At 38.4% G+C, this 27924-nt stretch overlaps 1 protein-coding gene across 2 annotated transcripts in view; it reads left to right on the forward strand.

Annotated features, from left to right (window-relative positions):
- RPTOR (regulatory associated protein of MTOR complex 1) overlaps positions 1–27924 on the forward strand; it is a 423325-nt gene that overhangs the window by 230192 nt on the left and 165209 nt on the right. For both annotated transcript variants that reach the window (XM_070937688.1, XM_070937689.1), the window contains exons 8-9: positions 19743–19843; positions 22106–22250. In XM_070937688.1, coding sequence (XP_070793789.1) covers positions 19743–19843; positions 22106–22250 — 246 coding nt within the window. The remainder of the gene's footprint in view (positions 1–19742; positions 19844–22105; positions 22251–27924) is intronic.

Genomic DNA, 27924 nt, shown 5'->3' on the forward strand with positions numbered 1-27924 from the left:
GTGGGAGCTTGGCTGTGTTCTGATTGGGTGGAGGTGTGTTCTGATTGGTTGGGGGCTTGGTTGTTTCCTCCACAAACACAACATCAAGGCAGCATTCTGCACAAACTGAAAAATATCCACCATCCTAAGAAACCCCAAAGACAAAATTGAGTTAGAAAATCAAGGAGTATATGAAATCCCATGCACCACCTGCCCCACCACATACATCGGACAAACCAACAGAAGAATAAGTGTACGCATTGAAGAACACAAGAACTCAGTCAGAAAAGAGGAACCAACTTCTTCCCTGGTCCAACACCTTAAAGCCACAGGACATGAAATTGACTTTAAAAAGACCAGAACTATCGCCAAAACTAAACACTTTAACAACAGAATAATCAGAGAAGCCATCAAGATAGAAAAACACCCATACAGCATGAATAAACGAGATGATACCTCCCGCCTACCAGCCATTTGGAAACCCGCCCTTATTGACAAACGAGTCCCTAATACAAGGAATGACACCAGATCACGAAAACCACACAGGATGTCACCACCACACATCCACGCAAAAAGCAAACTCAAACCCACACCGATGATGAGGCACGACCACAAACCAGAAGCCAGAACACAGCTGCATCATTAGCCACTTTAAACCCCTCCAATCCATACATGAAGCAAACTGACACCCACCATGAAGATGTGGCACGACCACGAACGCGAAGCCAAACAACAGCAGCGCAGCTCACCAGCTCAAATCCCCCTGCAACTCAGACTAACCCGAGCACAACCAATCCCCCACCCAAACAGAACACACACCCATCCAATCAGAGCACAGCCAGGCCCCCAACCAATCAGAACACACCTCCACCCAATCAGAACACAGCCAAGCTCCCACCCAACTGGCAAACTCCCCCACTGGCAGTTAAAAGGAAGAAACAGCTGCGATCACACATTGCTCCTAGAAGCACGAAGCTGAAAACACCAGCCTGAAGATGACGAATGAGACTTCGTCAAAACGTCGCCAAGACACTTCCAATTTTACGTGGGAGAAAACCCGAATAACCAAAGACCTACATACAAACACCCGCGAAAACCTCAGAAAACATACACACACACACGCACACACTGTATTTTTTGGAGTATAAGACGCACCAGAGTATAAGACGCACCTTAGTTTTTGGGGAGGAAAATAAGAAAAAAGTTGATTGGTGGGTGGATCGGCTTCCGGAATACCCCCAATCAGCTGTTTCCAGAGGTGAATTTTAGCAACCGTTTCCTTGGTTGTGAGCTCTGTGCCTTGCTTTTTCTTCTGCCTCTGAAACTTCTGAAACTCCATTTCAGAAAAAAACCTTTTTTTCTGCCTCTGAAAGCCTCCGAAACAGAGCTGAAGCTTCTTTCAGAGGCTTTTTTTCTGAAGCTTCTTTCAGAGGCTTTTATTCTGAAGGACTATGTACTCTGTTCCATCTCCTTTCTTTCGTATTGGTATGTAGATTAACCTCTTCCAATCCGTTGGTTATTGTGTCATTCTCCAGATTTGTTAACATAGTTTGGTTAGAACCTTTACTGATTCTTCTTCTGTTGCTTGCCATATTATTTTAGATAAATGCCTTTCAGAGGCTTTTTTTCTGAAGCTTCTTTCAGAGGCTTCTTTCAGCCTCTGAAATCTCCGTTTGTGAGGCTGGGCATTCGGAGTATAAGACGCACCCAGATTTTCTTCCTCTTTTTTGGGGGAAAAAGGTACATCTTATACTCCGAAAAATACGGTGTGTGTGTGTGTGTGTGTGTGTGTATGTATGTATTTGTTTTGTAAACCCTATACTCTTTTGAGACTGTAGTGGTCTTTACATAAAATAAATAAAATATAGATATTTGTGTGGTTCCCACCCTTATGATGGTCCAGAGTTCTTTAAAACATGATTATTTCCCCAAGCATTTCAATAGAGAAGCTATTGTGTGTGTGTGTGTGTGTGTGTGTGTGTGTGTGTGTGTGTGTGTATGTACAGATATGGGAATGTTCTTGTTTTTGGGGAATAAGAAGGCCTCCAAATCCAATAAAATTATACGATATCTTATGTCTGGAGGATATTCATAATTAGTGGCATATTTAATATGAATATAATATAATGGAAGCTATATATTTATATAAGTCATTTTGTATCATTTGTATACCCTTCAGCACCAGAGAATATTTGTTCCTGAAAACCACAGTAACTGAAAATATGGCTGCCTTCCCCAACACATCTTTTCATTCAATGAGTAACAGTTTTATCTTTAATCTGAAAGCCTTTCAGATTAACTTTTATGTATGACATTCAGTCTGTTGCTTGCCAATTACATTGACAACCTAACTGAAATTTGTTCCACTGGGTAAAATGTACTTACATCAGAAGCGGAAAGAAGGATCAATGGCAGTTGAAAATTACATACACACAAAAAAAGAAATAAACATCTATTGGATGCACTTCATTCTCTAGTCTCAATAAATCCTTGTTAAGAATGTGGCAACTAGATAAACGGAGACTAATATTACTGCTTCATCTCTCTTTTTCATCTTCCTCCCTCGTAGACATCTGATTAATGTTCTGCAATTTTTTAAGTTGTTAGATCATGACTCAAAGTGCATTGTGGACTTCTTACAGTCTTAGCAACGATTCCTTTACATGGAAGCTTTGGTCGCCCTACAAAGAAAGAACATGTTACAGTGGCAGGATTGACTACCATTGAATCACAGAGTAGGATTTGAAGATTGGCTTCTGTGTGACCTGCTCAATAGTAGGCTAACTCATAGAATAGAGTTGCTTTTTTGCTCAATGCAGATCTTATCCGGACTGACTAAAGCCAGCAAAATAAATAAGGTTTCTCAGTAATGTCAGTGAGGGGGATATAAAAGAGAGCAATTTTCTTTCGCTTGTCATATTTGAAAGGGAAGCTAGCTGTTAAGAGTAGGTTTGGAAATCTGTTGGCAAAATAAATAGGAAAACAGCACAGCAAGTGTAGCTCCTTTCATTTGACTTGGCAACAGTTTTACATATAACCTTCGACCCTTACCTTAAAAGCTGTGCAGATTTTTCACATTGCGTTTCAGTTACACTACTACTGAATGTTTCAGAATTCCCTTTTTCCTGCTGTTTGCACCATGTCTCATACATTTTTCATCATAGTCGTCTGGGTTGAATACCACCCACTCTGTGTCACATTTATTGTTTGTTCCAGCAGTTCCTGTGCATAGTGTATGTTCCAGCATGAATAATTAAAAATCCAGGCCGATAAAGTGACTGGTAAATTTGGATGTGACTTGAGGGGGAAAAAATCTGAAATTGAGAAGTGCCCATTTTTGTAGATGACGAATTGGTATTTGCCTCTTAGACTTCCCTAGTCTTCCCATAGGATTGTTGAGAACAGAGAGTGTTTTTCCGGTGAGACGGATCTATCAAGGCAATCTGGTCTACCCAAATACGGGATGGAGCATATTGATTCCTCTTTTGCCTTTCAGCCCCAATCCAGGAGCCTTCGCAGGCAGTTGCTTTCACAACAAACTATTTTTGTGTTGAATTTATTTGTCGGTAAAATATAACTTCAACAGAATAGAGAGAGGTTTATCCAGCTCCAGAAAGTTCTTCAAGGGACTGTAACATTTAGCTTGGGTAACAATGCCTTTCAGTGACAGGCAGCCTTGTTTCCCCATTGTCTTTCTTAAGACACAACATTTAGTCATATGCGGAACAAAAAGGTCATCTACCGAGAACCAAACACATTTGACAAATCTCAACAATGCCATTTGTTTGGAGACAGATTGATTGGCCATAGAAAATGAATATTTGATTTATTTTATGTGAAATAATGCCTCTGCTCCTCCTCCCTGCAGGTGTGCCTGAATCATGTTATGAATATTTAATCAATTTAGACAGCATCCTCTGGGGAATATTTAGGCATGCTTAGAATATTAACCAAAGAAAAGAAAAAAAATATCTTTTAGGATATTTTCTATCTCCAGTAGATGTATCAGAACGTATTATACTTGAGAGTGAGATGTTTTATGTGGTGGATCTATACTCAAGAATGAAAACTTCCTATATGGGCAGGAGCAATCAGCACATTTTGGATCCCATGCTCCGAATACAGGTAGTCCTATACAGAGTCATTGGATACAAGATGGGCAGCAAATAAATAAATAGTCCTTGAGTTATGACCGTAATGAAACCTGCCCATCACAATCATAACTTGTCATAAAATGGTGATGTGACAAACCCAGTTGTATGATGTTCCTGGAAATGTTCATTAAGCGAAGACCATGATCATTAAGTGAATCCACATTCGTAAAGTGAACAGCGTGGTCAATAAACAAGGGTTCCCTATGGGCACAGTAAGTGTGAAAAATGGTCAGAAGTCACTTTTTTCAATGATGTAACTTTGAATGGTCACTAAATGAACTCTTGTAAGTCGCAACTACCTGTATCTATGAACCTCAAATGCATTTTAAACAGAGTAATATTCTGGCAAAAGTATTCTCTTCAAGTATGAAAAACGTGATATGCCAGTTATAGTTGTAGAAGACCGGGATCAATATCTTGTGTTGGTCTACCCCAGGGGTGAAATGCTCCCAGTTCGGACCGGCTCAGGCGAGTAGGTAGCTATGGTGGCGGGCAGTTCGGAGAACCGGTAGCAAAATCCCCTGCCCCAGCCCCCCATGCCCAGCTGAGCTGCGCGATCATCAGAGCCTTTTTTTCTTTTAAATGGGTCTGACGAGCCAAGCTCTGACTATCCCAGCTGAGTTGCCTGCTAATCAGGCAACTCAGTTTGGATCGTCAGACCCATTTAAAAGAAAAAAAGTTTTTTCTTTTAAATGGCTCTGACGATCTAAGCTCTGACGATCTCAGCTGAGTTGCCTGCTAATCGGTAGCAAAAATCCCTCCCTCTCTTCCCCTCAGCTTGCTTACCTTAGTTGCTGGTCGCAACGCCTTGCTGTAAACCCTGCAATCCATTGCATCAGCAAGCAACTGAATCTCCCTGCTTGCAATCAAGCAGGCAGGAAGTTGTAGACTTCAACTCCCAGAATTCCTCAGCCAGCAAAGCAAAGCTGGCTGAGGAATTCTGGGACTTGAAGTCTACAAATCTTAAAGTTGCCAAGGTTGGAGACCCCTGTTCTATTGGGTAAGTTTTTTCCCCCTTTGGGAGCTTTAAAAAAATAGTTAATTGGGTTAACTAACAACAAGCAAGCAAACAAGCAAAGCCCCATCCGTGGGATGCAGGTACCACATGAAACCACACACCCTCCAGATTGCTGAAAAACCTGTCTCCGCAGAACCAGTCCCTGGTGCCCAAAAAGTTGGGAGCCACTGCTCTAGACTTCACCTTCATATTCCAGAAGTGGGGCAGGGAATGTTCTTTCTTTAATGCGGGTAAGAAATCATATTAGGAATCACTGAGGCCAATATTGTAGAAGGATTTCTTTGACAATCTCATTAGTTGGTATTGGGGGTGACAATTCTCTCCTTTTGTTATGTCTGGTTGAATCTATTGTAAAAGTCAGGACTACTGAATATGGATGTCTGAAATATTGGTTGCATTTGAAGTTTTATATGCATAAGTGAATTTCAGAGCCTTTGAATATTTCAGAGTGTTCAGAGCACAGTCATATCCTGAAATGTGTACCTTATATTGGCAACTCTGAAGAGGTGCACAAAACTATTTACACAATGGAAAGGATTTGTGCAGAACTGCAATTTCCATGGGGGGGGGAATCATGCCAAAATGAGCATATTGGCTAAAATGCATACATTAGGAGAAACGTGCTTGAATTTGGATAGAAATATGCATGTATACATTTTCTGCTGGATTTTTAAACAGCAGGACAAAACATTACAAAATATAAAAAGATAATTGATGATTGAAACAATACTAACATTTTTATCCCACTGCATATCTTAAGTTATCTGCATACCAATCTTGTTAATTGTTTGTTAGTTCCAGTCACACCAGTCAATCTTTTTGAATATCCCTTAGGTTGTTGATACAGATATTCAGATTGAAAAAGCTGATTTGAATGATAATACAGGTAATCCTCAATTTACAACCACAATTGAGCCCAAAATTTATGTTGTTAAGTGAGACACTTGTTAAGTGAGTTTGCCCCATTTTACAACCTTTCTTGCCATAGTTGTTAAGTGAATCACTGCAGTTGATAAGTTAGTAACCCGGTTGTTAAGTGAATCTGGATTCCCCATTGACTTTGCTTGTGAAAAGGTTGCAAAAGGTGACATGACCCTGGCATAAAGGTCATCATTGTGGAAAATGGTCATAAATTTATCTAATTTTAGGTTCTATTTAATTGGGCCAAACTATGTTATAATAATAATTTTAATTAGCAATTTTATGATGTTTGTGTATCTATATTTTTCTTGACTGTACACGGCCTTGAGTCCTACGGGAGAAAGGCGGTATAGAAATATAATAAATAAATAAATAAATAAATAAATAAATAAATAAATAAATCACTTTTTTCAGAGCCGTTGTAACTTTGAACAGTCATTAAATGAACTGTCGTAAGTCGAGGACTACCTGTAGTCTAGAGGAGAAAGGTAAAAATTGACATTTTTAAAGGTAAAGGAGACAGTCTTTTGGATATACTTAATTTCAGAAAATTGATAACTATTATTACAGATTTTATCTCATAATCAGGCTGGATTTGATTTAAATCAAGTTGAAAAGGCTTGATTTAAATCAACTTGATTTAAATCATAATTTTTAAAGAGCAACTGTCATCTCTGTCCTGCAGCAGCTCCTCCTCTGAACTGCTGTTGACTCACTGACAATCCCAATATTGCAGAATATACAGCCTCATGCTACATAACTAAGCTCCATTTCATGCTGAATAAACTAAATTATTAATGTATCTTAAATAGAAAACTATCTTTAGATACATTTTTACTCCAAAAGCATTTTATTAAAATAAATTTGATAAAAATAAAAAAAATCCGATTTAAATAAAAAAATCTGATTTTTTTTAAATTAAAAAATCAATTTTTATCCACCCTGCTCATAATTGATATTTGTTTTATCAAATAAAAATACATTTTATTACTTATTATGAAAGGGACATTTTCATTTTTCCAGCAAACAGTGGAGTTAAACCCTTTTACAGTTGTGTTAGATTGTTCCTTTAAATCACTTTTACAATTCTGTTGGATGAGAACAGGACAGAAGAAACTACAGAACAGAAAAAATGAACAGAAAATACCTTAGTGCAAAGGAATCTATATAATATATTCTGGACAGCTTGGTTTGCATTTTTGTGATATAAATAGCAAACATGGATGAAAATAATTCTCAAGGCCACCAAACAGTGCATTGAAGGAAAAGAAAAGAGCTTCATCATTAAATAACTGAATATTGATTGAGCTGTCAGGGTATTTGCCAAATTGGATTTCTGAATTTACTGTATAATTTGGGGACCTGTCCTGAAAAAAAATATTTACCAAATGTTTTTTTATTAAAGGAAACAAGACTTAATTAATTTTAGACCACTTGAGATATTTGTATCTTCTGCTGCTTCTCTTTTTCAGCATTGCATGCTGCAATAGAGAGGTTATTAAATAATAAATTAGGCAGTTTGAAAGAAGTTAACTAATTTATATATTGCACTGAGGAAGTTCACCATTCCAAGCAATTTGCTTGCTGTCTATTTAATCCAATACAAAAATCAGTGAATTTTCAAAGTTAATATGAAGGCATGTCCAGATTCTTCCTTGAAAAATTAATGGACTTCTATAGATGCTGTGGAGCTATTAAAATATCATATTAAGAAATAAATATTAAAACAGTCTTTATTGCACATATTGCATAATGTTGTTTCAGAAAGCTGCAGGTTTAAGACGTACAAGTAGGACATGAGCAAGAGAAATTTAGCTGAATGCAAAGGTAATATGAAAACATGGGAAGACTTAGAAACAGTGTCTGAAGTTTCTACCATTTCCAAAGTTTGCTAATTTCTTTCTGACACTCTAAAATCATTTCTGGTTTGATACAATTATTGGCTACACTGCAGTTCAGAAGAGGTAGTTTCTGCTGTACAGAAACTTTTATCCAAACATCAAAATCACTCCACTGTTGGAGCTGATATAGATACATCAGTATAAACTTCCCAAGATCAAAAAACGTTTTGGCTTTTTGAACTTTTACAGTAGCTTGTTATAGCGCGTGGGCTGCATACTCTTTGCTATGCAGTAGCTATAGAACTCTCATTCTGCGTCCCTTTTGCATTCTGTGAAGTGCTTGTTCCAGATTATGCAATTTAAAAAACCGAGCAGAGAATATTTTATAGAGCAAATTATAAACAACTTGAGAAAAAAAAATAGCAACCATTTATTTATGTATTTATTTAAAAGATATATATGGTTGCTTGTTTTGTGAGACACAACTCTGGGCAGCTAACAGTAATAATAAAGCAACAATCAAACAAGGAGAACATATCACCAAATCAAGAGCATCTTTATAATTACACAATTATAAAGGCTCTAACCTTGATATCCTTGATAGCCTGGAGGGAAAGCCAACTCTTAATAGTTTTCCAAAAAAGTAAGAGGGTAGGATTGGCCAGAAAGTGTTCCGTAAAGTAGGGGCCACTACAGAAAAGCCAAGCTTCCTAAGGTCCCACTAGATGGCAACATTTGAGGATCTGTGCCATACCTATTCTATCTGACCTAGTGGGATAGGCAGATAGCCTCAGGGAGAAGTGGTCCTGCACATAACCTGGCCATGTACCTTATAGGACTTTAAAGATAATAACTAGCATCTTGAATTGCACCCAGAAAAAAAACGGGAGCCAGTGCAGTTCATGTAATAATGCTATAGCATGGGTGAATCAAAAGGTGTCCAGTATCCACAAGCTGCTGTGTTCTCTATCAGTTATAATTTCTGGATGGTCCTTAAAAGCAGTGCCATGTAAAGCACATTGCAAGATTGTAGTCCAACCAAGGATAACCAAGTAACTGTGAGCAGTAACCTGGAGAATTTTTGTTGCTGAAGATGTTCAGTTTGAGAATAGGCAGAGTAGAACTAGGGATAGTAATCTAATAGGCAGGACAACAAACTTGCTAGGATGGCATAATGTGGTGGAAATAATTTTTCTCTGGATACAACCTCTATAAAAAAGACAGAAACAGATGGACTGCAAACTGACCGCAGATAAAATACAAATAATACAAATATTAAAAATCCCTTAAAATTATTAAATATTTTGGCCGAAACACAGATTAAAATCTGTGGATCATGTGACCATCAGACACTGCGATGGTCATAAATGCTCACTGATTGTGGAACACCCAAATTGTGATCATGTGACCCTGGGGCTGCTGCAACAGTCATAAGTTTGAGGATCAGGCTATTTTGGTGCTTTTGTAATTTCGAATGGTTGCTAAGTAGGACTGTCGTTAACTGAAGCACTACCTATAGCCAGAGCTATGCTGCTGTAAAGCAGAACAACTTTATTAAAAATTATCTGAAACTGTTCCCGGAGAATATCATATTTGAGGAATGCTCTTAATTTCATTACATACAGTATGTCTGTTTTAAAAGACACTGGCTTTTAAAGTATTCTGAAGGCAAAATGTACAATATATAGTCACTGAAGGCAGCACATATTTCTTATAATTTATAATTTTGCTATTCTTACATTTAACAAGGCAGTTTGTCTTCCAATTAAGCTCTGGACTTTTTCAGATAATTACCTTGTCCCTTTTTGTAAAAGATTACATTTCCTCTTATCAAAGCAAACTGTAGCCTGGTGATCAAGCACATGGCTAATGTTTTTTCTATTGCTGCTGCAGCTGCCCTGTGGATTTATTTTAATTCTTTTGCCAGAGTGCTAAATCTATATCCTTGTTTCTGAGGTAACTGTACAGTTCAACATATGAAGTAAAACAGTGTGTTTGTTTTGAATACACTGGAAGACAGAAAACTCGGAGAGACAATAAAAGAACATTTGACTATCTTTTTAGGGGCAATGTATCAGCCATCATTTACCCACTGATCAAATGCCTCTTTTATAATTTCAGGTGCTTATAATAGTCAGCTGTTAGTATAATGAAAATTTGCTCTCGTATTTGGCATTAATTATTTATATTCTCAATTAATTAATTAATTAACTTTTGGCATATTTAAACCAATAGTGAAAATGTGTGTGTGTGTATGCTGCATCCCAGATAATAAGCATTATTGCTATTTATTTACATATGTAGAAGCAACCCAAGGAACCTTTGCTGGTGTTTGCTCTCAATGAGTAGGGACTTAGGTTAGATCACAATTCTGTCAGTCAGGTTCCTTTTACCCACATATAAATTCACTTTTCAGAAATTATTAGATGAGCAAGCCTGATGCTAAAATTATCTTTGTTTCCATTATAACTATCATGGTGAGCATACCGCTGGAAATCAGTAATTCATTAATGTCTGTCAGTCATTGATATGATGAGTAATGATTCAACAGGAACTCATTTAGAAATGAAGTGGGGAAAACAAAACCCCTAGAGACTGCACAGCAGGAGAAAATGCAAGTAATTGGAAAAAATATGGAAATCGTGCTGCGGTATGGCAAGATAACCCATTTCTACAGAGATGCTTAATTAAGCCCCATTGGTTTTTTTATCCCAGGAAATCTAGAAAACAGCCTACTTGGGTATAGTTCTTTGCTTTATCTTTATAGAATTGAATAACAATGAATATATGGGTTGGTTACTTGTGCAATGTTGGGTAGGTTCTTTATAGTCCATTTGTCAGTCCTGCCCACCCCCAAAGAGGTGGAGGGGTTGGGGAGGGGTACAGCAAAATTGCATTGCATTTTGATATAATTAGTAAAACTTCCTGAAAAAGAAGGCCAGGTAAACGCAGAATTTAAATTACAAGAGTCTTCTTTCTGTTACTTCATGTTGTTGGTTGAGTAAATACAGTTAGTTAAAATATAGCGTGAAAACAACAGCCAGATTGACAAATGGATTACTCATGTGCCACTATAGACTTCAGCAGGCACAAGAGGTAAAGGCATCTTCTAAACCATTCTGGTTTTTGCTCCTCCATTCTGTTGTGCCAGCAGTGAAGTAACATTTGCATTCCTCATGCTGATTGACTTCACGAATCAGTAGGACTTGCTACTGGTTTCCTGTGAAATCTAATGCATATGGAACAATTGGGGACAATGGCAGCTGTAGTTCAAAAGAACTGGATGGTGTTTGATTGGGAGAGCTAGGTTTGGGTGATTCCACAGAGAACCACTTAATGAGGTAGTTTTATTTAAACAAGCCTCTGTTCAAGAAAATTTGCAGAAAAAAAAATTCCCAATTTCATTAGCATAACTGCGCAAATAAAATAAAGCAGACAAACTCGACAAACAAGACTGTACATTGGTGCTGAGGGATTTAATTTTCTATAGCTGAAAAAAAAGGGTTCTGGGAGGGTTCAGTTCATAGTCTCCATGGCAACATAATTTTGTCATATGTATTTGCTCAACCTACATTAGTCCTCAGATCACTTCCTAGTCCAGATGAGGCTCATTGTCCCCTATGACTTCCAGTGGTATGTGGGGACTTAATAAGTTGTTTTACCCCAATCATCTTATGAATCCAAATTGATTCCAGCAGGCATGTGTAATCCCTTGACACCCAAACTGGTAAAAGAGGAAATAAAGTAGAAGAAGGCATGTATAGACTTTCCCAGACAAGCAGTTCTCTTAAGCATCTGGTCAAATCTGGAATTTGGAGACAGTCTGAGCTCTAAATGTACTTGCCAGTCCTACAAAGTTTGTCGGTTTATTGAGGAGCTCTAGGACACAGAGCAACAGAACGTATGTCTAGAATGCCAGTAGAGGAAGATTGGTACTCAGGGTGATTAAAATATGAGCTCATGTTTGAACCTACATGGTGGTGATAAGAGTAGTGAAGTATTAGTGATTTTCCACCCTTAATGCATTGTCAGATGGTTGCCCAGAAGGCCCACTCTCTAGCTACAATCCGCAAGCTACAAGAGAGTTATTTTTCAGTTTTGGCTTTGATTGCATTAGTTCAAATAGCTTAGTCTTGAACAGCCAAAATCAAACTTCAGTTTCTGTTTCTTTTTTTTTAAGTTCCATTTGCAAGCCATTACCAGGTTTTGTCTTTATCCACTTTCCCCTTGATCTTTTGTAATGCTTTTCCTTGCCAGCATTCTATTCTTCTTTTTATTACATTGTTTTGATATTCATGTTTTGTGTCCTGCACATTGTCATTTTATTGTCCTATTATTTTTCCCCACAATAATGAATTGTTGTATGAAACAATTTCTCTTTTTTGCCGCAAAAATTGGTCAAAGACTATAACAAATTGGGTTTGATTCAAAAATTTTCAATATTTAATTTGCATCAATTGTTCTTGGCTGCCTTACATAATCAACCAATGTATGTTTTTCTTCTTCAACAGTTTGCTTGTTTGAAATCATTTTTAAATTATTATCCCTGATAATGTGGCTCTCTCCTACCCATTAGATATTTATATGCCTGGCATGCTTTTTTTGTTTTTTGCAGATAAATGTCTCATTTACCAGGGTGGACAGTGGGTATCATAAACTGGTGCCAAATTGATATGACTTATATGTAGATAGTAAACTTGCAACTCCAAGGAGTTTATTACCTTAATTATTTGTCCATGCTTACATTCAAATAAAATGGATTAAAAAAATCATGGGAAATCACTTCCCTCAAGCGTCCTAGTTAATTAAAAGAAGAACAGCAATGGTTTGCATTAGTTGGGTACCCATTTTCAGAATGATGGCTGATTAGCATATTCATCTGTAAATTTGGGAAAGTCACAAGTAAGACAGCTTCATGACTGCATTTGTACATGATGTTAGCAATCAAACCATTTTTAATTGGAACTGTGCTCTTAGTTGTTACAGAAAATGGCGGGCTGTTGTGAAATATAATCATTGGACAGATTTTGATATTTAACCAGTACTTTTTCAGTTTGTACCCACGTTAACTCCCTTCTACTTTATGGAATTATTGTTTTGGTCTAGTGGTTAAGGCACCAGGCTAGAAACCAGGAGACTGTGAGTTCTAGTCCTGCCTGAAAGCCAGCTGAATGATTTTGAACCATTTCCTCTCTCTCAGCCCAATCTACTTCACAGGGATGTTGTTGTAGGGACAATAGGAGGAAGAAGGAGTATTAGGTATGCTTGCCATCTTGAGATATTTATTAAAAAATAATAAAAATGGGCAATAAATATATATGAATATACTGCTATTTACAGTATCTACAGAAGATTTTATAGAACTACATAAACAGGAATTTGTTATCTGTCATAAGGAACTCAAGGAAGGATGGGATGAGACATGAGAGGCAAAGTAATGAATATCAGGAAGAGTAATTCTGCTTTAACCATACTCATGATACTGGTAATAATAAAATCACACCAAAGGTTGGGTTTTTTTTTTTTTAAGTAAAGGAGTCTGGCAAAAAAAATTGAAGGAACAGAGCAAGGTGGCATCATGTACAAATAGTCCTTGACTTAGCAGTTCATTTAGTGACCGTTCAAAGGTACAACAGCACTGAAAAAAGTTACTTATCACTGTTTTTCACACAACTGTTGTAGTGTTCCTGTGGTCATGTGATCAAAATTCAGATGTTTGGCAATTGAATCATATTTATGACAGTTCCATTGTCCCAGGGTCATAAGATCCCCTTTTGTGACCTTCTGACAAACAAAGTCAGATTCACTTAGCAACCGTCTTACTAACTTAACACAACTTCAGTGATTCACTTGTGTAAGTGATTCAACTGTGTAAGAAAGGTCGTAAAATAGGACAAAATTCATCTAACAGATATCTCGCTTAGCAATAGAAATTTGGGGCTCAATTGTGGGTTGTAAATGAAGGACTACCTTAAGGGTCGTAAGTCAAGGACAGGGGTGGGCTTCAAAAAGTTTAGCAAGGGGTTTTCTACCAGGTTGATGGGTGGGCGTGGCCATGGTGGGCATGGCCTAGTCGGCCTCCTGCACCATGGCGGGGGGGGGTTGCCCTCCCCAGGCTCCGGAGGCTTTCCTGAAGCCTCCAGGAAGGTGAAAATGGCCTCCCCAGGCTCCGTAGGCCCTCTGGAGGCCAGAAACGAGCCCATTTCCAGCCTTCCCAAACTTCCGGTAGGGCTGTTTTTCGCCCTCCCTGAGCCTCCGCATGCACCCTACATTTACTTGCATCCAAAATGGGCCGCGTGGGGACTCCTGGAAGGGGAGGGGTGGGGTGAGTGGGGCCAGCCAAGAGTGGGATTTGGGGGTTCTCCGAACTGTACATAATCTTAGCTATCGGTTCTCTCAAACCCCTGCAAACCCCCAGCAGCCCACCCCTGGTCAAGGACTACCTCATGCGTGCTAGGATAGAGTTCAGAGTATCAGAAAGCGACAAAAAATGGATAAAATTAAGAGTGGAGAAGACCTTTCTGTTACTGAAATAGTGAAAATACCAGGCGAGTATATATGTCCAAAGAAAAATACGGGAATAAGTCCTATGGATTTTGAATATAAAGACTGGCACAGTAGTTTTCCAGGATTCCAGATAGGATTTTGCTGTAGGTTGACCTTAGATGGCAGGGATTACAAGTCTGCATTTTGTTACCGAGTAATGCCTAGTTGAGCTTTTATCTCTGAGTGCTCTTGTTCTAGATATGAATAGATATTAGAGCTGACGATGTGGGCGGAAACAGAATCCTAACCTAGAATAAGTGTTCCTTGTTGCTGGAGGTCTGTTGCCAAATCTGGGCCTTAAAGTGCTTCTTTCTTTCTTTCTCAAATGAGAACAAGTTCATCTTTCTACCAGGCCTGACTACTCCAAAGCCTTCATAAAGCCTAGCAGTCACATTGTTATTTACCAGTATTCCCACTTATTCCCTGACGGTAGTTATAAGAAAAGTCGCTAGGGGATTGTGCAAATGATTAGGGAATTAGATAAGCATATTTGCTAAAGACTTATTAAATCCTCTGTGCTGGAAATTATACATTTGTTGGATAGGACATCTAGTAGTAGGCAGCTTGTTTAATTTATAATTAGGATTCAGATAAAGAGAGAAAATGTGATTTTTGTCAATGTCAGGTGCTTCCACAATGATTAGAGTGAGTCATTAAAAACAGAGTTTCAGCTGTCTGTAGAATAGAACAGAACAGAACAGAACAGAACAGAACAGAACAGAACAGAACAGAATAGAATTTTTATTGGCCAAGTTTGATTGGACACACAAGGAATTTGTCTTGGTGCATATGCTCTCAGTGTACATAAAAGAAAAGATGTGTCCGTCAAGAGTCATAAGGTACAACACTTAATGATAATCATAGGGTACAAATAAGCAATCAAATCATATTAGGAAACAGTCAATATAAATTGTAAGGATACAAGCAACAAATTTACAATAATACAGTCATAAGTGGGAGAAGATCAAATCATATTAGGAAACAGTCAATATAAATTGTAAGGATACAAGCAACAAATTTACAATCATATAGTCATAAGTGGGAGAAAATGGGTGATAGGAACAATGAGAAGATTAATAGTAGTGCAAACTTGGTAAATAGTTTGACAGTGTTGAGGGAATTATTTGTTTAGCAGAGTGATGGTATTCAGGAAAAAACTGTTCTTGCGTCTAGTTGTTCTGGTGTGCAGTGCTCTAATACCTGACACAAGCTGTTTAGTGGCCCTCCATTTCTCTAATTCGTATGCCACAGCAGTCCATAGGGCAGGCTGCCAGCAATAGTTGATGGAAGAAGCAAATTTTCCTTACAGCTTGAACCATATTATGCATTTATTTTCCTAGGTCTTATGTATCCAAAATTTTCCAGATAATATCAGAGGCAGTGATAAACTGCCTTTTCCCCAATAATTAGCTGACCATCTGATTGTCATATACTTGACTGGTGTATTTTGTTTGCTTTTTCTTTTCAGACTTGCTAGGTTATTGGCTCCATTGATGGGTAATTGGCTTGCAACCATTGTAAATAACTTTTAATACACATCTTTAGTGTATTTTTGTGTATTTGGAAATAAATAGTCACATGAAAGAAAATGAGATCCAGTTTTTCCTTCTTTGAAAGATCGAAATATGTCAAAAATATCTTCTACATGTCAATATTAATTGATGGTCAGGAATAAAATCGGATAACTATATTGTGTTTCAAAGGCAAGTGTTAGGTTTTGGACATCAAATATCATAACAGACAGTTGATAGAGCTACATGTATTGTTGAGTTTCAGCTATATCTACCACAGTCCCAGCAAAAAACCCAGTATAAACTAGAATCCAAAAGATGAAATATGCTGCACTTTTTTTTTTATTTTTTAGCTTTTTTTTTAAACTCGCTGAACTGTTCTTAAATGTCCATGTTGTGTTGCACTGGTGACAGTAAAGGCTCTGGCAAGATTAGCTGAAATGGAATAATGGCATGAAATATTTAGATGTGTTCTAACTGTCAGTCTTCAGTGAGAAAAAAATAGCTACCAGTTTATTTAAACTGAAAACTAATGTAGCTTCTATGGACAGCATTGGAAAAAAGCTGAACACTGCCGAGAGATCCCAAAGGATAGGAAAGCTGGAAGTAAGAAGCTCAGAGTTAGAGCAGCTAGTAAAAGGAACTATAAGTAGCATCCTGAGAAATATCAGTTTGTTGTAAGGATAAAAGAGAGACAGTTTAGAGAAAAGGCCAAAGACCACAGCAAGCTAAGTTAAAAGAAAAAATAAAAAGTGGAACTTTGAAAACTGTTCTGTCATACAGAAGCTGTGTATTAGCTATAGTGCTCCTAATGTGTGCTAAACCAGGCATATCAGTATTCAAGAAACTTGTAAAGACCTCAGAGTTTCAAAGTCTTGGAGGAACAAAACAGTTGTGTGCTTGGATACTATAGTTTTAAAGAGTTTGGAATTATTGTGATTTTTTTAAAAAATATATTCTTGTGTGTTGTTAATTGTATTATGACAGCTGTTAGAGTTGGCCAGATTGAAATGGCATAAAACTCACATCCATGTAAATTTGAAGAGCATGTTTGACTGTTGTTTGATAGGTTTATTCTGGGAATAGTTGCATTGATTATAGTACTGTGATAGCATATGTAACTTATAAAGAGATGGGTATGGAACCGTTTGGCTATATCACTTTTAAGTTGCAACGCTCTAGGACAGTCTCACATCTACTTTTTATTACACAGCCATTGTAGTGTGTATGATTGTAATGAAATAGATTTATATTTCCACCTCTGCATTTGCACTTCTTAAATGGTTTGAATGCATGCTTTAGTGAATTTCATTACAGCTTATCTTACTTGAAATGTTGCCAGCTATGTTGTATTAGCTCCAAACTGAGTCCTGAGTATTAATATGGTCATAGAACACTTTTTTTTTTTTGCATTAATGTTAATTTTGCTTCTTCACCATTACCTTCCCACAAAGAAGAATTTAGTTCCAAGAGTGGAATTGTTTGAAGACCCTTAAAAAAATGGATCACTGGAGGTATTGAAAACACAACGCATCCCCTACTCATTGGAACAAAGAAGATTGTTCCATTTCAATCATTTCATTCCACACAAATCACTAGGGGTGTCTTTTGATGAATGATCCCATAGGAAAAACTGTTGATTTTTATAAGATTAGCTGGAAATGTTATCCCATCTGATAATTAGAAGCTTCTGTGGAACAGTGATTTGTAAGTTGCAACAGCAGATAACCAGATTGTCTCAAAATGTTTTGGACTCTAGAGCAGTCCCAACGAATGTGGCCAGTAGCAAGGATTATAGATAGTAGTTATTTGAAAACTAACAGAATTATACCTGTTATACTAATTGAACTGTGCAATAGACAGGATCAGCAGTTAATTCATATGAACAGCAAGTAATCTCACAGTTTATGGTGTTCTGGAAATAGTTTTATCAACAACCTTCAAAAACATACTGTGAGAATATGTAAAAGAAAATGTATTCAGTGGCTTCTCTCTCCCTGATGAGTTGCTCGTTTTTAGATATTCAAGATATATCTAGTCTGAGTTACTTTGCATAGAGGCGGCCTTTCGCCACCTTTTTTTTTTTGTTTTTTTTACCCTGGAGGAACCCTGGAAATAATTTTCAGGTCTACATTAAAATTGTATCTACAGCTCACGATAGCATGATCAATAAAATAAGTTACAGCATGTAAAAATTCCCGCCACTGCAAGTGCTGTCATTGTGAAAAGTTCAGAAAATGTTTTTTTTGTTTCGGTCACAATTTCTCGCAGCCATTGACCATGCTGCTTGGATTTTGGCAGGGAGGATTTTCAGCTCCTGGGTGGAGCCTCCCAGGATCTCCCCTGCCCCCAAGATATCCCATGCTCCTTATCTGGAACTGTGTTCACTTAACAACCTCAATCCCAAGTGGCAGGATTGCAATCATTGAGCGAAGTAGTCCCATGGGGAATCACGGGCCATATCCCTTAATGACCACTTTGCTGAACAATCAAGATTCCAATCTCAGTTGTGGTTGTAAATTGAGGAGTACCTCTATTGTTTTCTCTTGGACAGAATAAGACTAATTACTATTTTTCTCTCTCTCAGTAGAGATAGGGATCTTCCATCCACTTGAGGTGATATGCACAAGAGATTTGCAGAGAACATACACTTTTTGACATATAGAAGTGACTTGCTTAGAATGCATGTTTTTAAAACACTGAATTGGAGGTCCTATTAATGAATATATTCCATCTAATCTTGAGCAGAGTAACTGCATAATCACTGCTGGCTTTATCATCCAAGAAATATGACATGAACCATTTTCAATTTTATATAACTGATGAGAGAGGGTAAATATTTTAATGTTCGTAGACTTGAACTGATTTCTTAGCTCAAATTCTCAGGTCTGAATCTGTGTTGATTCAGTTTCTGCCAAGCCTCATGTGAACAGTAAGGGTTAAAGGCAATTAATTTGGAAGCCATCATGCTGGTAATTGAGTAGTGACACTCGTTTTTCAACTATATGAAATAAAGACCCATTGAAATTTGAGAGAAAAAGAGCACACATTGATGGCTTCCTGTGAAGTGAGGTGCAATTTCTAAACCAACCCTGTGATTCCTGTCTGATTTTGAGGCAGCCAAATATATACCACAAAATGAACAATTTCTTTGCTGACTTCAAATCACAATCTTAATGTTTTCTATTTAAACTGAAATTTTACTTCAGAAGAAAATACTATGTTTCTTTTTCTCATAACTGGAAAATTGGAAGAATGGGCTTATATTGTAATCTTTAATTGCTATATTCCATATGAGGTTGCTTTTTAGATTAGTGATACAGTCTTTTCTATATTTTGCATTCTAAAATGCAAAAGCCTCATTGTACAATTTATTCAGTATTCCCTTACTTCCCAAGATGCTCATTTTCAAAAAGATTCAACAGTTTATTAGTCAATATAATCAGTGATTTAGCATGTAATTCATCCTTACTGTAATATTAGGAGGGGGGGGGAAACATAAAAGTATTCCCCTGTTTGCTTATTAGCACTTATTCTGAATTATGCAAGGCCTTTATTGTTGTCTAGTATTTTTATATACTTGATGAAACTCAATATTTGAGTCTTTTTATTCCAGTAAAAACCAGTACAACCAAGTAATAATGCTTCCTTTTTATCATTTATTACTTAGAAGAGTAAGAGCTTATATTTTTATTGGATAGGTATTTTTTGCCATTATGAACATTTTTCAGTATGTTTCTATTTAATGATAAAATTTCATTATTTCTTGTAGAATTCCTGGGAGGCTCAATGACAGGAGAACGCCTCTAGGAGAATTGAATTGGATTTTTACAGCCATCACGGATACAATTGCATGGAACGTCCTACCCAGAGGTAAAGACTATGGCAGATAAGTGCACAGAATTACTGGTAATATATAAAGCTTGATCATAATAGAAGAGGGCAGGAGTAGAAAACTAATTTCTAATGAGAAGGAGAGAAAGGATGCAGTGAGAACCGAGAAATAAAAAAAGAGAGGAAAAAAACTTGTTTAGGAAAATAGGACTGAGCCAAATCTTATCCCTTTACAGCAGGGCTGTCAAACTTGCAGCCTGCGAGCCAGATGTGTCACGCCCTGGCCACGCCAATGCCCAGTTTAGCGAAGGGGAAATAAGTCGCGATACATCATGTGGCGCCGCTGTGACAACATGAGTTTGACACCCCTGCTTTACAGGATCAGAAGTTCTGAATCACCATGTTTGGTCTTCATCTTTCATCCCCCACAGAAATGACAGTTCTGTTTTGTTTAAGATATAATCACTCAAGGAGTTTAGGACATTGCTTGGCGTGTGATGGAAAAGCATTTGATAGATATACTTTGTTGTGAACCCTTAAAACAACCATATTACTTTGAAGATACAACATAATTTTATTTCTTATGCATGCCATAGTACAGTACAGAATTGGCACTTTGCTGAGCAAAAGCAGTACCATACCTTATATACTTTTTGGCCTAGTACATTGCAAAAGCAAGATAAAGGCAAAGGCAGACACAGTGTCAATTACAGTATGACGTTGGAAGGCTTTTGATAAACCCATTTGGGATCTGGGCCACCTTCTTATTATTTATTCCTTCTCATCATTTATTCCTTCCTACTAGGTCAGCATGTTAGCCATATTACCTTGGAGATACGATCAATGAACATAAACAATTTGATTTACTGGTTCCTGATTGATTCTTCTCCTGTTGCCATTCAGGGTCAATTAAACTTGCTGTAAATGTTTTCTTACAAGGGCACAGTTCACATGTATTGGTGTGCATGTGGGAGGGGCGAATCTCATTGCTGGATAGCACTGCAGCTTACATATGTATGACTACCCCGGCTTGAATTACCTTACTTCTGTAGTACTTTCCAGAAGTAGAAAATTTGGAGGGGAAATGTCTTAATTAAAAACTCAGCTAGTTATAAATACACTGATGTCCTGTATTTAAAAGTCCATATATAATACAGAGGAGTTTGTAGAGTATCTGTCAGACAAAATTGCTTGGATTCAATCCCAGATGGATGCCAGCTGTGGTGCAGGTCCTGTGGACATGCCAGAGACACTCTTGTCATGTTATCTGGAAGGATTCAGACTTGTTGGGCCCGAGGAAGCAAGCACTGTTCTTAAGACTGTGAGAGACTGTTAATTAGACCCATGGCCTTCCTGGTTGGTGAAAGCTTCCAGGGAGGTGACCTGTTATTGGGTCTCGGTGGTAATAAATTCATCTCTGAGAAAAGGAGTGGTGCCAGTACCTTTTAAAGAGGTATTGATCTTCCCTCTCCTCAAGAGGTCATAGCTGGACCCAACCATTATGGACAATTTTCAACCAATATCCAATCTTCCTCATTTTTAGGGAAAATTGTTGAGGATGTGGTTGTGTAACCACATTCAGTGGGTCCTAGATTAAATCTAGACTTTTTTCAAACAGGTTTTATGTCTAGGTGTGGGACTGAGATAGCATTGGCTGTGCTTTTTGATAACCTCTGGTGAGAGTTTGGAGGCAGTAGGGATTTGAATAGGGGTGAACAGGCTTCAGTTTAACCCAGGCAAGACTGAGTGACTTTGGGTTTTGGGGCCACCTGGATCCAGGAATTTATCATCTTTGTTTTGGGATGGGGCTGCTCTTCCCCAGGCAAACCAGATGGGAAATTTGGGGTCCTTTGGGATGCAGAATTCCTGCTCAAAGAGCAGGTGGCAGAAGGCCCTTTGCACAGGTTCAGGTTGAATACCACTTATATCCATTCCTGGATCAGGAGACTCTACACTTAGTTACTCATGCCCTGATCACTCTCTTTATGAATTACTGTAATGCACTCCTTATGGGGCTGCCCTTGAAGCATATTCAGAGGCTTAAGTTAATGCAAAATGCAGTGACAAAAGAATTACATGTGCATCTAGATCTGCACATGTTACACCATAAAACACTTTATGTTTTACCTGTAAGCTACCCAGAGTCACAAAGGTGATATGGATGGCTATATAAATTAAACAAATACATAATTTTACAGTAGTTCATGCTGGAATGTTCTAATTCCAGCATCAGCAGCCACATTCTTTGTGGATGCTTTTCCTTTGGTACATCTTTTGTGAGTTTTTTGTTTGTTTTTGCAGATCTTTTCCAAAAGCTCTTCAGACAGGATCTTCTAGTAGCAAGCCTCTTTCGAAACTTTTTGCTGGCAGAAAGAATAATGAGGTCTTATAACTGCACACCTGTCAGCAGCCCCCGTCTACCTCCAACCTATATGCATGCCATGTGGTAAGTTGTTCCTAGAAAACTATTTAAAGCTACAAGTAAAGTTTCCCCTGTCCAGTTGTGTCCAATTCTAGGGGGCGATGCTCATCTTCGTTTCTTAGCCGAGGGAGCCAGCATTGTCCGAAGACATTTCTGTGGTCATATGGCCAGCATGACTATATCCCTAGGTGTCCACAACGCTGTTACCTTCCCACTGAAGTGGTACCTATTTATCTACTTGCATTTGCATGATTTTGAACTGCTAGGTTGGCAGGAAGGAAACTATATCCTGCTCTAAAACAAGTGAGGGCAACCTAACACTCCTGGAAAATAAGTGGGGGCAACCTACCCCCCCTGTGATCTACATATGGCTTCCAATCCCCTCTTTGTGATCTCAAATGAGAAATACAATATCTCTAAATAGGCTTAATATATTTTAGTGAAAACCTCCAAAATCCTTCCAGAAACCAAAAATGTTTGGGTGGGGGGGATCTGAATATCCTGGCTCTATCCATTTTGTTAGCTAGATGATAGAATCATTAAAGATGGCTCTAGAATTGAAATGTCAACTGTGTGACTAGTAAACCCAAAACAAGGAAACACCCTCGCAAGATTTGAATTCCCAAAAGTAAAACTTCATTGAATACACTATATTGCAGTGGTGGCAAACCTTTTATTCACTGAGTGCCGAATAAGTACGTGCTTTGTGCGCATGTACTATCTGTGCTAATGTGCGGCTCCTCCCCGTGCGCTGCACATATGCATAGCTTTCACGCGCACTCCTGTGTGCTGTGCGCGCAACCACACCATTTGCGTATGCGTGCAGGTTTCGCACGGCTCCCCCCATGCACTGCATGTGCAATTGCACCATCTGTGCGTGTGCACAGGTTTCAAGTGGCTCCCCCGTGCACTGTGCGCACAATTGCACCATCTGCGCATGCTCGTGGTTTTCACGTGTGCAATGCATGCACACGAATGATGTCTATGCATGTGCGTGCTGTGCACAAGTACTCTCACATGCATGCGCAAATGCGCACACATGCGCAGGAGAGCTCTGAAGACCAGCTGGGTCCCCTGAATTGCGTGCATGCGCACTGGAGGCCGAACACCAGCTGGGGCGTGCGCGCATGCACAGCTGCAGGTGAGTTGGGCGACAGCTCGCGTGCATGGAAAGATGACTCGCGTGCCATAGGTTCGCCATCACGGCTATAGTGGTAGTGAAAAAACAAAACCAACTCTGGTTTTCCCTCACAAATGCAAATGTTTGTCATGTTAAACCATAGCTTCCTCTTCTCCCCTCCCTTTGGTAATCACATTGTCCAATTATGAGAGATCCTTTTGTTATGGGAACAGTTCATCGCTTTCTCAAGCACCTGCAGTGGTGACCTTGATGGTTTCTATGCTCTCATGATCTCCGCATACATTCTCAGCATTCCATTTCCCCCTTTCCTCTCCCCCCCCCACAGTTCATTGGCAAGTTGAACAGCATTAGAGTTTGAAGGAAGCTAAGCGATTCAATCTTGACATGAGATAGTTGTCTGTTCCTCACCTTACCTTGTACTAGACAAACAAACAACCCCAAGTGCAGATACCCAGCAGAGTTTTCAGAAACTGTTGTCATTTAAGATTATTGCCACCTGAATGTCCTCTGATTTTTTTTGATTACTAGGTTGGTGATGAATTATAATCCACATAGCAACTCATCATAAATCTGATTCATCATAAAATCTGTTCCCCTTTCTATTAAACAGCACATTTAAAGAGAAATTTACCCAGAAATAAGTCCCACTGCATTAATTGACCTTACTCCAAAGTACAGTGGTAGTTAATTATACATATCACATTTTTTTAAAAAGTGCAGTTGTCCATACTAGTTAAGCGGGCTTGTCTTTAAAGAAAAGGGTAATCAAAACATTTCCATCACCTTTATTTTGAATGCATGTACAGGATTTTTTTCACTCATCTGCTCTACAGTAGAGATATTTCAGTGTGAAGGATCTAAATGTCAGCTGGTCTTGAGCCATGGCATGTCTTGTTTAAGAAGCTGAATGTTGTTCATCTGCTTTCAGACAAATGCTTTTAGAGACCATTTGAGAAATGGTCCAGAGCACTTAATGTAAATCTCAGTATGGACTGGCTCAGTAATGCATCAGAAATGCATGTTATCTCTTAAGCAAAAACAATACAGAATTGTCCCAGATATTCATCTCACTCCATGTATTTTTTTTAATATGGGATTGATATTGTATGTATGTACTGTATGTATGTGTAGGGCAGGAGAGAGAGAGAAGGGGGGGACAGACATGTGCATGTGTGTGCGTGTGTGTACACATGCACAAATTGTAAAGTTATTGTACAGGTTCTCTTGACAAATTACCAATTGGCAAACATTTAATGGACCCAGCAAGTTTCTGTATGAATTGAGACCTCTTTGCTGTCTCCCAGTTAACACAGTATGCCACAACTTAGCAGGGTCCACAGAATAGAGTTTATGTGAACCTGTAATATTCTAAAAGGCAACTAAGACTATAGCTAAAAGATTGTGAAGACACTTAGTGTGCTTGAATTTGCAGGAAGCCTTTTGTTAGGATTTCCTGTGATGAAAAGTAGTGGGTGAAATAACAAGAAGCACAGCATGTGAGGGCTACTTTAGCAATGACTCTTTTCCCACTTGCAATTTAAATTGGCACCAATATGCCTTAGCAATGATGATGTCCTTCATTCAAATGATACTTCACTTAGGTCCTGGTCCAGAATTTGAATCGTCTATCATCACCATGCATTTGAATTAGTTTTTCCTGCTTAAACCAACTGAATCCACCAAAGCAACAAGTTAAATAAAATTTATGCTATCTCATAACATCAAGTGATCTGTGATCTCTGAGTGACGATACCTGCCCATCAGATAAAACAGGCCCAATATTTTTCTCTGTTCCTTCCTCTGCCTTTATATAACTACAGCTATTAGATACTGAGTTGTATAAAAGCTCATTGGTTTTCCCAAGTCTCTTTACTTTCTCTTGCACTTCACCCCATTCCCCTGTTGCAAGCAAATGCAACATTCATTGCAGTAAACCATAGAGAAGGGATACACAGGAGTGGGTATAAAATTGAGGAACCCAAAAAGAGAGAGATGTTTCCAAATGCCCATAGATTCTTTTTTTTTTTTTAATTTGATTTATATGCCACCCTTCTCCAGAGACTCAGGGCGGCTTACAATAAGCAAGATAAATTAAATTTAAAGATAAAATGAGGAAGAAGGAGGGGGAGCAAATGGCCCAGATGGATATGTGCTAATGAAATGGTACAAAGAACAAACAGCATTAGAGAAGATGCAGTAGCTGTGCACTTCCTTGTTACTTCATCCCGATTTGTATGTTTCACACTAGCCAGATGAGGCTGTCAAAAGAGAGGACTCCCAAAGGGAGGGGAGACAAGAAAGTGGTATATTGGCACCTTTGCTAGTTAAGAATTAATTCAGTATCAAATACAAGTACAGAGCCAAGATGGAGTTGGAGCAAAACAATTTTTTCACAGCAGTGGTTTTTTTTAGCCTATACAGAGAAAAGGGAATGGTGCTTTAAACCAGCTGTAAGAAAATTCCCAGTTGGGAAAACAAACAGAAGTTGGTCTGGAGGAAAACATTCTGGGTACCTCTTATTTAATCATTTTCAAAAATAATAAAAGTAAAAATTCACTGAAAGCATTGTTCTTCTGACAATTAAAAGAAGGCTTAAGGCTCCAGAATCTGCCAGAGTGGGTGGCTATAATAAATGTAATGACATTATTTATTATTGTTATACTGCCTGTGTCTGATTTATTTGCCATCTATCAGGACTCCTTTTCTGTAACCGTGCCTGCCTTCTCAAATGAGACTTCCCCCGAGATCTAGATGGCCCCCAAGTTGCTGGTGTTTCGAAAGGCCTTGAAGATCTGGCTTTTTGCCCAGGCCTTTGGCAAGGAGACTGAAACCCGTGGATTGTGCGATTTGTTTCTTTTTTGTTCCTGTCCACTTCTTGTCTTCTTTGCCATTCATTATTCTTTTGTTCTTTCTTTATTGCATTTTTCTTGTTTTTAATGTTATTGCTTGTGAGCCACCCACACTGGGAGTTATTTGGACCTGGGCAGAATACAGATTATTATTATTATAAAAGTAATACTAGAATTGTGTAGAAAGCAAGAGAATGCTTTAGTTAGTATGAATGTTTTGACCCTTCTCCTTAACAGCAGGAATGTACAGAGTTGCACTGAAATGCCTGAAAAAATTATTCATGCAAAAAAAAAAAATGCACCAGCACTTCATCTGTATGTGCGCAACCATGGTCTTTTTCACTTGATCAGAAACTTAGCTAGAGGATTAAATTGGGAGACTTATTTATTCCCAGAGTAGCAATAGCAATAGCACTTAGACTTATATATACTTAGACTTCATAGTGCTTGACAGCCCTCTCTAAGCAGTTTACAGAGTCAGCGTACTGCCCCCAACAATCTGGGTCCTCATTTTACCCACCTCGAAAGGATGGAAGGCTGAGTCAACCTTGCGCCTGGTGGGATCTGAACAGCTGAACTGCAGCTAGCAGTCAGCTGAAGTAGCCTGCAGTACTGCACTCTAACCACTGCGCCACCTCAGCTCCGAGTAGATTCATATAGTAGAACTGTAAGTGAAAGCAGATGAAAAATAGGACAGTAAGAACAAATACTTTTTCAAAATATGAAATATGGTAAGGAGAAAGAATTACCGAGGAGCAAAAGAAGCCAGGATTGAAAACTAGTTTTAAATCAAGATTTGAAATTAGAATATTAATTCTGATTTGTCTGGAAACACTTGACCATTGTAACAGAAACTCATCTGAATACTCTGCATGGTAGTGATATAGCAAAGAGGGCTTTCTTCTCTGCCATTGTTGTGCCTACATATAACAGACTGGTGGTGCTTTCCGTGCTGTAATAGTTCCTCCATAAGGATGCCAGGGAAAGGCAGCTAGAACAGGCAGTTCAGTTTTCATTGTACTTTGAAGACAAAGCTGATTGAATGCCTGGACTGTAGTTTTATGTCCAGTCACAGGGAAGAAATCTTGGGAATTACTTATCCTATTCGTATGAATTCTTTTCAGCTTGTATGTTTTGAGAAGATAAACAGGATATATGAAGAAATCAGATAAGTCACCTGTTTGCTTAACCTTTGCCCTTCCCATCTGATAAAATGAGATAGTTTGGACTGGCCTCACATTTAAGTGAGGTGATCAGCGCCTTTTTGCATGTTGAAGGTGTTCTTACCTGTGTTAAGAGTAGGGTTTAGAAAATAGCATCAAATTCTTAAATTATAACCAAACCAGTTTTCCTGCTCACATGGTGATAAGAGTAAAGGGGCTGCTTGTCCATAAAATTGTCCTGCATGGGTACCTTCACTTGTTCCCTTACAGCAGTGTTTCCCAAACTTGGCTATTTTAAGATGCATGGACTTCAATTCCCAGAATTCCCCAACCAGTATGCCTGGTTGAGGAATTCTGGGAGTTGAAGTCCATACATCTTCAAAGGGTCAAGTTTGGGAAACACTGCCTTACAGGGAGTCCTTTGTAGCAACCACAATTGATAGTGGCAACTTGGCTGTTAAAGTGAAGGGGTCTCTAACCACAATTGTGCTTAGGATCATACTTTTCCTTTCCTTCTGTTTACAGACCCCACAAATATCATAAAT

Source organism: Pituophis catenifer, unplaced genomic scaffold, assembly GCF_029215685.1.
Source record: "Pituophis catenifer annectens isolate HBS135680 unplaced genomic scaffold, rPitCat1.0.hap2 SCAF_2, whole genome shotgun sequence".
Taxonomy (NCBI): Eukaryota; Metazoa; Chordata; class Lepidosauria; order Squamata; family Colubridae; genus Pituophis; species Pituophis catenifer.